The sequence below is a fragment of the Myotis davidii genome, unplaced genomic scaffold (genome assembly GCF_000327345.1).
Source record: "Myotis davidii unplaced genomic scaffold, ASM32734v1 scaffold248, whole genome shotgun sequence".
Lineage (NCBI taxonomy): Eukaryota > Metazoa > Chordata > Mammalia > Chiroptera > Vespertilionidae > Myotis > Myotis davidii.
Genome location: NW_006299220.1, coordinates 304,955 through 319,806, shown reverse-complemented (window position 1 = coordinate 319,806; position 14,852 = coordinate 304,955). Strand labels below are relative to the sequence as shown.

The 14,852-nt window shown below is 35.1% G+C and overlaps 1 protein-coding gene across 1 annotated transcript in view; it reads left to right on the top strand.

The window, feature by feature from the left end:
* Window positions 1-14,852, top strand: part of PIGK (phosphatidylinositol glycan anchor biosynthesis class K) — a 98,878-nt gene that overhangs the window by 28,669 nt on the left and 55,357 nt on the right. Inside the window, exons 4-8 of the mRNA XM_006774660.2 lie at window positions 4,988-5,123; window positions 7,030-7,141; window positions 9,954-10,050; window positions 12,503-12,620; window positions 13,726-13,836. Of these exons, the coding sequence (XP_006774723.1) occupies window positions 4,988-5,123; window positions 7,030-7,141; window positions 9,954-10,050; window positions 12,503-12,620; window positions 13,726-13,836 (574 nt within the window). The remainder of the gene's footprint in view (window positions 1-4,987; window positions 5,124-7,029; window positions 7,142-9,953; window positions 10,051-12,502; window positions 12,621-13,725; window positions 13,837-14,852) is intronic.

Below are 14,852 nucleotides of genomic sequence, written 5' to 3'. Positions count from 1 at the left end.
GGGGGGTCCCCTCAACCCACCTGTCCCCTCTCACAGTCTGGGAGCCCTCAGGGGATGTCCTACTGATGGCTTAGGCCCGCTCCTCTGCAGGAGGCTACAGGCTGATCAGGGGAAGACGCCAGCCCCATCACCCTGCAGTTGCTGCCACTGCCACCAAGATGTTTTCATCAACATGGACTCCAGTCCCTTCACCATGAAAAAATGACAACTTTCTTTAGGCATTTTCAAGATGTCTCTTTCATAGGATATGACATTTCTTTCTTTTTTTTTTTATCCTCACCTGAGGATATGTTTCCATTGATTTTTAGAGAGCGTGGAAGAGAGAGGGAAAGACAGAGAGAAACATCAATGTGAGAGGGACACATTAATTGGTTGTCTCCTGCATGAGCCCTGACCCTGGCCCTGGCCAGGGAGGAGCCTTCAACCTAGGTATGTGCCCTTGACCAGAATCGAACTGGGACGCTGCGGTCCACAGGCTGAGGCTCTATCCACTGAGCCAAACCGGCTAGGGCAGGATATGACATTTCTTAGCCCTTCCAGCAGCAGACCTCTGTTTTATCCACCAGGAGTGAGGTGGAAAAACCTTAGATCACCTTCTTGGATTCTTATTACCCAAGCGAGTGGTGTGCCGCAAGCTTAGCCAGTGAGCGGTCAGAAAAGGTGTTTCTTGTGCAGCTCACGTGCAGAGGTGGGACTTCTGGTGTGCAGTGGCTGCCAGGCCCTCTCTCTCTGGCCTTTCACAGCTGCGACAAAGGCCTTCTTTTCTCTCTCTGACCCTTTGCAACCACGGCGGCTTTGTCAGGATGGACGTCTGGAAGATGTCCAGCCTAATTAGCATATTACCCTTTTATTAGTATAGATAAACACACATATATATAGACATATATATATAAACATATATAACCACTGGTCACTGGTTCCTGATTGGGCCAAGGAAAAATTTCAGGGAGGTGTGAAAGAGTCCTAGCAGTCCTGATGCAGGGCTTTCCTGTTCCTTCAATGTTGGCAAACATGATAATAGGAAGGTATTTATTTTAGACCATTTTCCTCCTACATATGTTTCTTTTTTGATAAGTTTTAAACTTTCATTTTTATATTTATGATCATTAAAATCTATATAAGCATGATCAAAGTATTCTATCTAGATTATATCCAAGAGTGGTGAGGGAAGACAGTATTAGCACTTTCTTATTTTATCTGTAAAAGGAAAGAAACTATGCTTCAGTGATATTTATTATATATATTTAAAGTAGCAAATACTTAAGTCTTAGCAATCAGTGTAAATATATATATACACACACACATATATATACTGTATATACATATATACATATGTGTATATATGTATATATATTTACATACATATATACTGTATATACATATGTGTGTATATATGTATATATAGTTACACACATGTATATACAGTATATATGTATGTAAATATATATACACATATATACTGTATATACATATATACGTGTGTGTGTGTGTGTGTGTGTGTGTGTATGTGTGTATATATATCCATCCTATATAATAAAAGGCTAATGTGCAAATTGCCCCCACGGGAGTTTGATCGACCAGGAGTTCGATCGACCAGGTGTTCAACCACTTGCTATGATGTGTCCTGACCACTAGGGGGCAGAGTGGAACGAAGGAAAGCCCAGGCTGGCAGCTGGCAGCCAGGGGAAGGAAGGCCCTGATTGGCCCTGATCACCAGCCAGGCCTAGGGACCCTACCCATGCATAAATTTTGTGCACTGAGCCTCTAGTATATATAGGTATGCATATATATGTTTGTCTTCACATTCTTTTCTTTTACTGGAATACATGATTTAAAAAAATGTAAAAACTACCTATGTAAATAACCACTATGTATTGTTTGTATTCAAACCCACTTTGAACTTCATATGACTTCAGTGCTCACTTTTTCTTTTGGTTTTGTGTTAAGAGAAAGCCATATTACCATATGCTTTGTTTTGCGATGTAGCTTTTGCGGGGGCTTGATTAAAGTGTGAAAATTGAGTCATTACACCTGATAGTATAAGATTGCCAATCTGGCCGAAACCGGTTTGGCTCAGTGGATAGAGCGTCGGCCTGTGGACTGAAAGGTCCCAGGTTCGATTCCGGTCAAGGGCATGTACCTCGGTTGCGGGCACATCCCCAGTGGGAGATGTGCAGGAGGCGGCTGATCGATGTTTCTCTCCCATCGATGTTTCTAACTCTCTATCTCTCACTCCCTTCCTTTCTGTAAAAAATCAATAAAATATATAAAAAAAAAAAGATTGCCAATCTGTAAGAATATCATATTCTTGTATCGATTGGATATATTTGAGGGATTTTGTCTTAATTTTAATAAGAAACAACTACCTATTATGTATAGGTGTGTAGTAGTATGTTTTCAGTGTAGATTGTTTTGGTCTTAATTCCAGCAGTTATTTTATACCCACTCAGTGAAGACTTAAATAACTGAAATAACTGCTGTGACGCTAACTTGATATGCAAGTGAAAAAGACACTATGGAGTCAAGATAGATCTCATGATAACTGCTGTTCAAAGAATGTTTATTGGCCAAGGCGTAGTTAAATATAACTACTGAAAAGTAAACAGTCTGGAAGTTATGAATTGCATTTTGTACAACATGTTTTTTGTGAACAGACTTCTCATATCATCAAATCATATTGTAGTGTGGATGTCAAAATATAGAAAAATATGAACTGTAAAGCCAGGCCTGATGTTATCTCTTTCTCCGTTTAAATATAACAGTAGCCATTTAGTTTTAGCAAAATAACATCATCCTTCAAGTGGAATTAATGTTTTTAGAGTAGTATTAGTTTATTAGTTTTATTGGTTTAATTTATAATTTTATATTTATTTATAGTTTTATAAGAACTATAAACCTAAGGAGTTAACTTTCATGTATATATGTAAGTATTATTATACAAACAATTTAACATTTGGACCAAGTGAGAATTTTTTTCCTCTTGGAAAACAGTTCTGAATTGAACATTTCTTAAGTTTTAGAAACAGTGAACAGAGTGTGTGGTTAGACTTCTAAACCTTTGAAATTCAGTCTGTTTTCTGTCCAGTTTTCCATTTACTATCCACAAACGTAATGATTTTTAAATGATGTATTGATTATGTTAACATAGGGTTATTGTGCTTATACTGAGGCTCAAAAGCATCTGGAGGAAAACCTGAAACTAATATAATGTTATATGTCACCTGTAATTGAAAAATAGATTTAAAAATTTTAGGAAAAATATTGATTGAATTTATAATTTGAAGCTGAAATTATTACTTTTTTATGATACTGACATTGAGTAGATATTGAATCTTAAACCAAAAACATGGCCTAAAGAAATACTTTTTATTTTCACACTGAGATTGGGAAGTCAGTTCAGTATTGTTTAATGGTGGCTTTTAATAAAAATATCTGATTAATAATCACTTAATATAAGCTAATCATCTTACATAATTAAAATTGTAAGATATATTTTCCATTTTAAGAGGAATAACTTTCATCATTTTGTGAATATGAATCAGTAACAGCTGAAGATCTGATCTTTGAATGTGGTGGAGTTGGAACCCTTTCAAAATATAAACCTAGCCAATTTTCAAGAAAAATCAAAATGATTCAGTTTTGAACTTTAATGTATTTGGAACATATGCAGCAGAACATTTTCTTCTTGTTATCTCCTGCCAAACTAGTTGCATATGCCAAATTAATCTTTCCCTTATGTTTGGGAAGCTCAAGTACAAGGTAGAATTAATAATTGCCTAATTGATGTCCAGCAGTTTTAATGGTAAGATAAAGATAAGTATTTTAGAGAAAATTTTTAATTTTCTCTTAAAGAAAGTATATGCAAAAATGAAAATATTTCATTCACTCAATGAATATTAATTGAATACCTACTATATACCAGGCTGTATTACTGATGGTTACAGTGGTGAACCAGGGTAGATAAAGCCCTGCCCTCAGAGAGCTTGTAATCTAATGGGGGTGGTGGTGGGAGATGATAGGGATTCAGATTCATAAATCACCTGTAGAAAATAAAATACATAATGAGAATAGAATATCTAAGCTGAGGTTGAAATGATATGAAGATTTGGGAGAAGAGAAGTCTAAATTTGTTCAGTAGCCCCTGAAATGGGAAAGGCTTGGCATATTCGTAGGACAGAAAGGTCAGTAGAAGATGGAACATGGTGGATGGTAGTGGCCAAACAAAGCTAGAGAGATAGAGACCACATTAATTGAGCTTTTTAGACCATGTAAGGAGTTTTGGTTTTCCTCTAATTATAGTGGCGAGTCCTTGGAGGGTTTTAAGTAAGAAAGTTTAATGTTTTGACTTATATAAGGAAGATCACCCTGGTGGCTATAAGGAGAATGGACTGTAAAAAGGTGAGAATGGAAGCAGGAAGCCAAGGGGGAGCTATTCTAGTGCCGTCCCATCACGAGTTGATGGTGGCTGGTACTGGGGAGCTGGAGCTAGTGAAGAGTGATTGGGTAGGAGATGTAATCCTGTGATACACTGATCGCACTTGCTCTGGATTGCGTGTTTTCATATTTAAGCATTTGTGCTTCTGACAGTCAAATTGTTTGGAATATCATAGTTTAACATGAACTGTGTAAGTCCTGAGAATGTCACATATTACTAATTTATTTTTAAATGTTTGGGGAGGACAGTGTGGTTCCTACAGCTTCCTCTTGCTATATGGCATAAAGTACACTCTGTTGGGAAAAAATTTAAATTAGTAACTTCAAGTTCTACAGATAAATTCATGCCAGATTGCTCTAATTTCTCTATTTTAAAACTTACGCTACATAAGGATATGAAAAAATAATTCTTTTAAGTATGTAATCAATGATTTCAAGTTATTTTTAATGAAGGAAAGAATGAAAACAATGACACATGACATAAAGAAAATGCATCTGTTTTTAACTTTTTGGTTTTATTTAAATAATATATTTTCTGGAATTTTTTTTCTAGCCACATTGTTCTGATGCTTGCAGATGATATGGCCTGCAACCCTAGGAATCCCAAGCCAGCTACAGTATTTAGTCACAAGAATATGGAACTAAATGTATATGGAGATGATGTGGAAGTAGATTATAGAAGTTATGAGGTAAATTTTTAATTTAGCAACATTTTTGAAATGTAGTTATTGTTACTCTTAAGTTCTAAAATAGTGGTAGAATAAAATAGTATTGTTCTTTGTCTCCAAACTTTGTACATAATAGTTATTTAAGCCTTGGTATAATTTTGTCTCTGGAGTTCATATTAAGGAAACAGTATATAAGTAAAACTATTAGAACATGAATATTTTAAATATGTATTTAGGATAAAATAATTTTATCTTTGTCTTTATGAGAGCATTTTCGTGAGGTTTCATATATTAACTTTCCTTTACAGTAAATGTATTATTTGTTTTTCATATTTGATCAAAAATTTTAAGTTTTATATTTTTGGTAAATATATTAATTGTGGAAAAATTAAAATGACTAACAAAAACTCACCCATATTTCCACTTCTTAGCGGTAACCACTTTTAATATGCTTCTAGTGTTTTTATGCATATATGATTAAAAATAAAAATGTAAACTTGAATAGTGGCACTATACTATATTTTCTCTCTTGAAATGTCATTTTAAGTTTAATAGATTGTTGCCCAGCTGGCATGACTCAGTGGTTGAGCATTGACCTATGAACCAGGAGGTCGTGGTTCTATTCCCTGTCAGGCTACATGCCCAGGTTGTGGGCTTGATCCCCAGTGTGGGGCCTACCAGAGGCAGCCAATCAATGATTCTCTCTCATCATTGATGTTTCTCTCTCTCCCTTTCTCTTCTTCTCTGAAATTAATAATAAAAAAAGGTTGTGAATATGTTTAAAATTTGAAGTGTTCTTTGATGAAGTTTTCCTCAATAATCCTTCTTTTACTAAGTTTACCAAAAGTAAGACACAATGTGCTGCATTCCCAGAATTGTTTTGAAGCAATTTTAAAAGCATATCTATGTCCTTCCAGGCAGTAAACTACTTGAGGATATGACTTATATATTACCTATATTATATCTAGCAAGTACCTTTAGCCCTTTAAAGACTTTAGAGAATATTTGTTGAATGATTAAATGTATATAAATGTTGGACTTTCTACTTGTTTATTTAGTCATTATAAAATGTAAAACAGAATTTTTCCTTCCTTTTTAGCCAATAAGACACCCTGTTAAAACACTTAAAAATTTGCTGTCTTCTGGGATAAATTTAAATCAAAGAGCTTACACACACACACACACACACACACTATGATCTAGAGAAAAGCCAAACAAAAAAGCTAGAAAGATTTTTCTGCTTTTTAAATTTAGATCTGTATAATATAACTTTAAATTAGCATTACATTCTCCATGACTTTAAATATGCTTTCAAAGAATCCCAGAGGTGCAGAAATTCCAGGTTGGGAAATCTGGTTTAAAGTGGCATGAATTTTTTACATGTTAAAGATATTCTTCATGAAATTTAACAAAATGCACTAAAAAAATCAAAGATACATAACTTGGGGATTATTCATGGACCAATCCATATGGTTTTATTTTTATGATTTATGGACCTGTCTTTCATGGTTGAACTAGAACTGACAGAAGTGATTGCCCATATTAACTGCAATAGTTATATAGCTGAATTTATTCACAAGTTTCTATATTTTTTTTTAATCTTCCTAAAGAATTGCCTATGAAGCCAGATTTATAAAATTCTTGGCAATACTTTGCATAGCTTTTAAGTTTTAAATTTAGAGTTAACTTTTCTCCCCCTCTAAGTAGTTTTTGTTAGTTTTTTTTTAAATGAAGGCAGTTATTTTGAGCTGCATATTTAAATTAATATATTTTTAGTTTATTTTTCTTTGTGTTTATTTTCAATTTATATTGAGTAATACATAGAGAAAGGAGAAAGAATGTTTTTTTAAGTAAAAAAAAATCAGGTTTCCCTATGTTCTATTTTATCTGATTTATCTCTCTCTCTCTCTCTCTCTCTTTCTTTCAGGTAACTGTGGAGAATTTTTTAAGGGTATTAACTGGGAGGATCCCACCTAGTACTCCTCGGTCAAAACGTCTTCTTTCTGATGATAGGAGCAATATTCTTATTTATATGACAGGTAATTTCAGAATTTAGATATTTAATAATAGAATATATTGCTACTCTTTTTAATAAGAAATTTGCATGGAAAGAAATTTAAACAACTTAAATGATATTTTGGTTAAAATAGTTGATTTGTTATAAAGTTCCCTCTGTTATATAGTTCTCATAATATATAACAACTTGAAATAATATTTAAGAACAGTGTAACGTTTTGTGCTGTCCCTTAGTTTCTTATTTCTGTTCTTTTTATTATTACCTTGGTAAAGCTTCTTATGTTTTACTTAATATCCTGCTTTAGCCTCCTTGCCTTCAGTTTTGTCACCTATTAATTGTCCTACTGAAGTATTTAATAGAAATTGCAAATCTATCCCTCCTCCTCTTAAACCTCTGGTTTCCAATGATGGAGTCTCAAATATTAGTGTGTATGAGGATTACCTAAATGCAGATACTTAGGCCTTTTCCTAAAATCCTGATTTAGTCTTGCTCCAGAGTGTGGCTCATGAAACTGCATTTTTAATATAGTTCCCTAGTATGAGCTGCTTTAGTCTTTTGTCTATACATTGAGTGCTGTTGTAAAGTCCTCCATAATATAGTTATATTATTTGTGGAGTTATACTATATGTAATATATAATTAATATAATTTAGTTAATATTATTACTGATTTAATTTTAGTTCTTATACTTTTTCTAATTCCCTTCCAAGCATTGGACTATTTCTGTTCTCAGATTGTTTGCTTATGCTTATTGCCTTTGCTTATTGATGTCTTCTCAGTTCACTTTGCCTACCTGATTATTCCTTAACGTTTTAGTCTCAGTGATTTTCCTTTCTAAGTCTAGGGTGACCTATGTTTTCAATTGCTTGCAGCAGTTTTAGTTTACACCTGTTGTCCCAATGTAATTAATGGTGCCTCCTTTCTTCCTCAGAAGTGTCCTGGTATGTCCTGGTATTGCCCTAAGATACTTCTCATCTCCATGGCTGGTGTAGGCTGTTTTCTTTATACTCCCATATTAATCTGCAGTTTCTATTTTAGCATTTAAGTTATGATTACTTTTTTGTCTGAATATTTATTGACTTTATTACATTTTGAACTCCAAGGTGTCAATGATGTTGTATTTTTCACCTTTTTATCACCAGTGCCCTGTCTTATAGTAGTATTCAGTAAATATGAATGTTGATCTGTTGTCATTTAAACATTTTTTTCAGGGACATTCCATTAAGCTGATGATAAAACAGGTGCAGAATGATTCTTAGATGTCACAGAAAGGCTGTTACTGACTCCTACTTAGCAGTTTCCTTTTATTTATCATTCTGCACTTATTTACAGCTTTTAAAATGCAATCAATTTATAAACCTTATTAATGAACTCAGCAGAGTTAATGAAGTCAGGAATATTTTAATTTTAGTTTATTTAAGTTACAAGAAATTTTAAAGCCTTTGTGGCAAATGGGACGAAGTATAGTCTTGTAGCTTAGCTTTATTTGATACACCAAACTAGAGGTTTTACAACAATTTTTTTTCCTGAGTTGATTGATATGGAAGAAATTCCAGTAATCTAAAATAGGATTTTGTAAACGATGGTCCACGAAAGGGCTCCCTGTTTTGAAAATCAAGTTTTAGTGGAACATAGTCGCATCCATTTGTTTTACATGTTTTCTATGACTGCTTCTACACTACAATAGCAGTGTCCTGATGACCCACAAGCCTGTAGCATTTACTACCTGGCCCTTTACGGAAGGAGTTTGCTAACCCATGGAAGAAGATAGGAGGGTTGCTAATTATAATATGGTGATAAAACTGATAATAGCTAGTATTTACTGTGGCTTACTATACCTAAGGTAGTATTCTAAACCACTGTGTGTAGTTCATTTCATCCTCACAGCAACCGAAGGTGCTGATATTTAGAACTGATATAGGGTTGTGTGGGTTGTGCACTTCACTTAAGTGTTTGGGTAGGGAGGTGAGTGGCAGCTAAAATTCAGTATATGTTTACACTTACTAAGCTGTGTGCCCTGCCATAGAGTTGTCTAATGGGAAGGAGTAGTATTTTCCCCCCACAGAGGCATACCCACTAACCACTTCTGAGCTCACAGGACTGCATATATTCAGAGAGGCAGTAAAATAGGAAACTTTTTCTATTTTGCTGCCCAGTGGGAGGTGCCTTTATAAAATCTGTAGCTACGTAGGCATGCTAATGAAGGTCTTACTGACATATTTCTCACTTTACAGCTAAAGAAACCGAGGCATAGAAAGGTTAAGTAATTTAAGATAACAGTCATTAAGTGGATAAGCTGTTGTTAAAATCCAGACAGATTGAGTCTTTAATTCATTCTAAATGTCAGAATCTTCTGGTCAACTCTCCAGGGTGGAATTTGATACTTGTAAAAACATCACTTTTTAAGTGATAACTACACTTTCTAGTAGTAAAGCATTCCAAGTATACACTGTGAATAGTGCTGGCATACCATGAGACTTGCTAGTGTCTTCTACTTCTTTCTCACCACACGTGTTTGCTCAGTGTATGAGAAATTTTCATCTATGGAAACTCATTTCTGACCTAATAATGGAGCCAATGAGAAAATGTAAATGTGCTTTTCTATAATTGAATGATAGAAAAACTCTTAGAGATATTATATCTACTATTTTTATGTCTATCATTGTTCTCTTTCTAATTGGTGTAAAATTAACTTTCACAGTATTTTTTACTTTAGAGTATGTAATAACAAATAATATCAAAGATTGCCATGAAATAAATAAATATTTATATCTGGATATATGTGGTTTGCATTAAAAAATGTGTCTGTGTGATCTTTTTGCCTCTTCCTATAAGGACATGGTGGCAATGGTTTCTTGAAATTTCAAGATTCTGAAGAAATTACCAACATAGAACTTGCAGATGCTTTTGAACAAATGTGGCAGAAAAGACGGTAATTAGCAAATAACTACTTTTCACGAGATAAATTGGTACCTAATTTTTCCATGGTTAGTAGATCTGTAGATCCTACTTTATGAGATTTTTAATTTATTTGAATCATTTCTTTTAGATTTATGTTTGTTATTTCTAGTGAATGGAGTTATTTTTAGAAGAAAAAATTCAGAGTTATTGAAGAACATGGAAAAAAGTTAACCTTTCAAGATCACAGCTCTTATTATTTAACCATCTTTTCGAGGAGCTAAGAGTCCCACTAACAACGTTCCCCATTATGTAGGGGGATTATGAACAGATATTCATTTTCCAACTTGTGCCTAATCTTACTTTTTGCACATTCTCTGGCCCTCTGTGTGATAACAATATATTACTATTTGGGAAAAAAATGTTGAAAATACCATTAGCATAAAATTTGTAATGACTCACATTACGATGATATATTGTTATTAATCTAATGCTAAGCATCCCTTTAGTGGAAAGTTGTTACAGGAACTTATTGAGTGAATTTAAAATAGAACAGTGTGGTCATGGCCAGAAGGAAGTGGGGAGCACGACTGGATGGAGTGGGCAAAGGGAGGAAAATGGGGACATCTGTAATAGTGTCAACAATAAAAATAAAGTTAAAAAATAGCCGTAGCACTGCTTTTAACTTGGTTACCTTCAAGGAACACCTATGGGTACCTTTTAAACATACGGCACAGAGGGGAATGTGACGCTTATTTTGCCTTGAAAGGGTTAAAAATATAGTAGAAGAGAATACACAACTACGCTACAAATTAAATATTATAAATATTGAATTAGAAGCATAAGCAGAATATATGGAAGTATTGAGGAGGAAGATTTTGCTAGTTACTGGTTTTATCTTATTCATAGTTTACATTTATTGAATGCATAGTAGGTGCTGGACATTGTGTGATTAAGTTTTAATAACAGCTCCATGAAGTAGCTACTTTTATTGTTCCTGCTTTTTATAAATGATTACATTGAGCTAAACAGATTAAGTAACTTGCCACGCTTTACACAACTAGAAAGTGCCAGCATTAGGATCCATGCCCAGGTGATGCAATATTGTACTGCTTCACGTAACCTTAGAAGTTCCTGATCCTCAGGGGCCTCCACTGAGTTTGTCTCAGAAGAAATGTTATATTAATTGTACCTTCTATCACCTGCTTAGATATTGTGGTTCAAGATTACATACTTTTGCCTGGCCGGCGGGGCTCAATGGTTGAGCATCAATCACGGTTCGATTCCTGGTCAGGGCACATGCCCAGTTGTGGGCTCAGTTTCCAGTATAGGGTGTGCAGAAAGCAGCCAGTCAGTGATTCTCTGTCATCATTGTTGTTTCTATCTCTCTCTCCCTCTCCCTTCCTTTCTGAAATCAATACAAAAATTAAAAAAGAAGGATTACATACTTTCTTTTCGAGGTACAATGTTAGCTATTTGCCTAGATCCAGTGTCTGCGATAAACCTCTGAGAAAACGTATCTGCTCCCTATTTTCACTTTCACCAGTGAGGCAGCTTATTCTAAAATATGTAGCTTATTATGTTTATTCTTTCACTTAAAAAAAGCCTTTGGTGGCTTCTTCAAATTTATAGGATAGGATCCAGACTTTATATTGGATACTTTATTTACAGATTGACCTAACCTACCTTTTTGAAATGAATTTCCCTCCATTTCCCCAAATTACTTTAAATCCTAGCTATATAGTACTATTCTCTCATTTCCCCAAACATTTACACTTATTCACATGTATGTGCCTTAGCACAAGCGTTTTCTTTCTTTGCTGGATACAATAACACTCACTCGTCACTGCCCATGTCCGACATTACCTTTTCTTGACCTGCCTTTACACTTCTCTCTGTTCCTTTCTCAGTGCTCTTACAGCACTTTGACTTTCCTAAGCAATATGAGGGCAGGGACTGTTGTATTTCCAGCTTAGTATCAGGCACATTGTAGGCTCTCAATAAATATTTGTATCACTTATCGTACAGTTTAGCATCTGTCTTCCAGTTAAATTTTTAAGCTCTTTGAGTATGGTGACTAAGTCATATTTGTGTGTGTGTGTGTGTGTATTTTTTTTAATTTCTATTTTTTTTCTGAATGTAGGTCAGTTTCTAGGGCAGCATGAGTACCAAGTATGTGTTTGTTGAATTCAGTCTTGAGTATTCATTTGAATTCTGAATTATGTGGCACAGATAAGGGAAGGGGAAAGAGATGGGGCACAATAACCACTCCCCACTGAGGTGGTTTTTCTGGACAGGATTATACCTTTAATATTTCTAATATCAAATTTGTATTGGGAATTCTTCTGAAAAGTTTCAATTTTTAACTAATCAAATGACTAAGATATAACTTAAACATGTTATGCTATGGAAGTATTGTAAAAGTATTAGTCAATGTATGATTAACAGCATGATTCATGTCAAAGATATTACTACTTTTCTTTCAGCTACAATGAGCTACTGTTTATTATTGATACTTGTCAAGGAGCATCCATGTATGAGAGATTTTATTCTCCTAACATAATGGCTTTAGCTAGCAGCCAAGTGGGGGAAGATTCACTCTCGGTAGGTGATTTTTCCCATTTGTAAACTACATTGTCTTTAGAATGTATAGCTGTTTCTCAAATCACTTATATGCTTAATGAGTATATCTGCTACTTCTTATTCTTAGACTTTTTAATACCTTAGAAGGAAACTTTGATTACATTTAAAACATTGGTTATAATTATGTTATTAGACATATTTTTTGCTTGGTTTTTAAAACTTTTTTTTAATTGAGGTATAATTGACATTGGTTTTAGGTGTATAACATGATTTGATATCTTATATAATAAAAGCCTAATATGCTAAGTGTCCAGTCATCTGGTCATCCATTCAACCAATCAAAGTGTAATATGCTAATGATGTGCTAAGGCCGCTCAACTGCTCGCTATGACATGTACTGACTACTAGGGGGCAGACAGTTGATGGTTGACCAGCCGCTATCATGCGCACTGACCACCAGGGAGCAGATGCTCCTACCAGTAGGTTAGCTTGCTGCTGGGGTCCAGCCAATTGGGACTGAATGAGACAGGCTGGACATGCCCTGGAGCCCTCCCTCCGTCCCTCCCTGGCTGGCCAACCTCCCGCATCCCTCCCCGGTCCTGACCGTGCACCAGTGGTGTCCCTCAGCCTGGCCTGTGTTTTCTCGCAATCTGGGACCCCTTGGGGGATGTCGGAGAGCTGGTTTCGACCTGATCCTGCAGACCAGGCCAAAGGACTGCACTCTTGCCTGAATTCGTGCACCGGGCCTCTAGTTTGTATATATTGTGAAATGATCACCACAATAAGTATACATAATATCTGTCACCATACACAGTTATATAATTTTATTTTAATGTAATGGGAACTTTTAAGATCTCTTTTAGCAATGTTCAAATATGCAATACAGAATTAGTAATGGAAGTTGCCGTGCTATAAATTACACACCCATGATTTATTTATTTTATGACTGGAGGTTTGTACCTTTTGACTTCCTTCAGCTATTTGGCCCACCACATATCTCCCTGCCTTTGGCAACCACCAATCTGTTCTCTGTATCTATGAGCTTGTTTTATTTTTATTCCATATTATTTTATTCTTTTTCATGGCTGAACAATATGCTATTGTATATGTTTTGTTTTTTTTGTAGCATCAACCTGATCCTGCAATTGGAGTTCACCTTATGGATAGATACACATTTTATGTCTTAGAATTTTTGGAAGAAATTAATCCAGCTAGCCAAACTAATATGAATGACCTTGTAAGTATTTACTTGATTTGATTATAGCACATAGGTATGCTAATCTTAACATGATCAGTGAAGTCTGTTATTCCCTGTACCACTAGGGTACTGTGCCATATGCTGAAGGCAGCCTTGTAAAACCACACCTTGAATCTCCCTTTACAGTAGTATCTCTTTCTTTACTACAAGACACCTATAGATTTAGCCCAGTTATCTTGCTCTTCCTTGAGATACTTTTCTATTTTCATTCATTTGCTCTGCTCTTTTTCTTACCAGAAATATACTTTTTTATATTCACATATTGAAATTCTGCCTATTTTTCAGGAGTAAAACCAGATCCTGCCTCCTTCAGGAAGTCTTCCCAAATTCTTCCCTGTTAGAATTTGCATAAAATAAATAAAGCTTTTCAGAGCTTTATTTTTCTTTTGTATCATTTACTGTAGTCTGTCTTTTTTTGAACTTACTGAGTGTGAGTGTCTTTCTCAATGGGAAGTTCTTGGAGTAAAGGGACCTTTTCTTACGTATTTTTGTGCACCTACAACTTTTAATACAGTGTACTGACATGGCTTGTTGAACTTAGCTCACTTTTTCCACTGATTTTTCTGTACTGGTTGTATCTTTTTAAATAAATCTATTTAGGGGTTGCTATTGAAAATAGGCATAACTGTCCTAGCTGGTTTGGCTCAGTGGAGAGCGTCGGCCTGCAGACTGAAGGGTTCCAGGTTTGATTGTGGTCAAGGGCACGTGCTAGGGTTGTGGCCTTGATCCTCAGTAGGGGGCGTGCAGGAGCCAGCGTATCAATGATTTCCTCTCATCATTGATGTTTCTCTCTCCCTTTCCCTTCCTCTCTGAAATAAATTAAAAAGAAATAAAGAAAGTAGGCATAATAAAAGCTTGAAACAATTCTAGATTGGATAATTATTGTGCATTCACTCCCCCCCACCCCCATTAATTCACATCTTGTTCATGCATTCACATATTTCTTGAGTTATTGCTAAGTGCCAAGCACTGGCTATACCCTAGTGAAAGAGGCA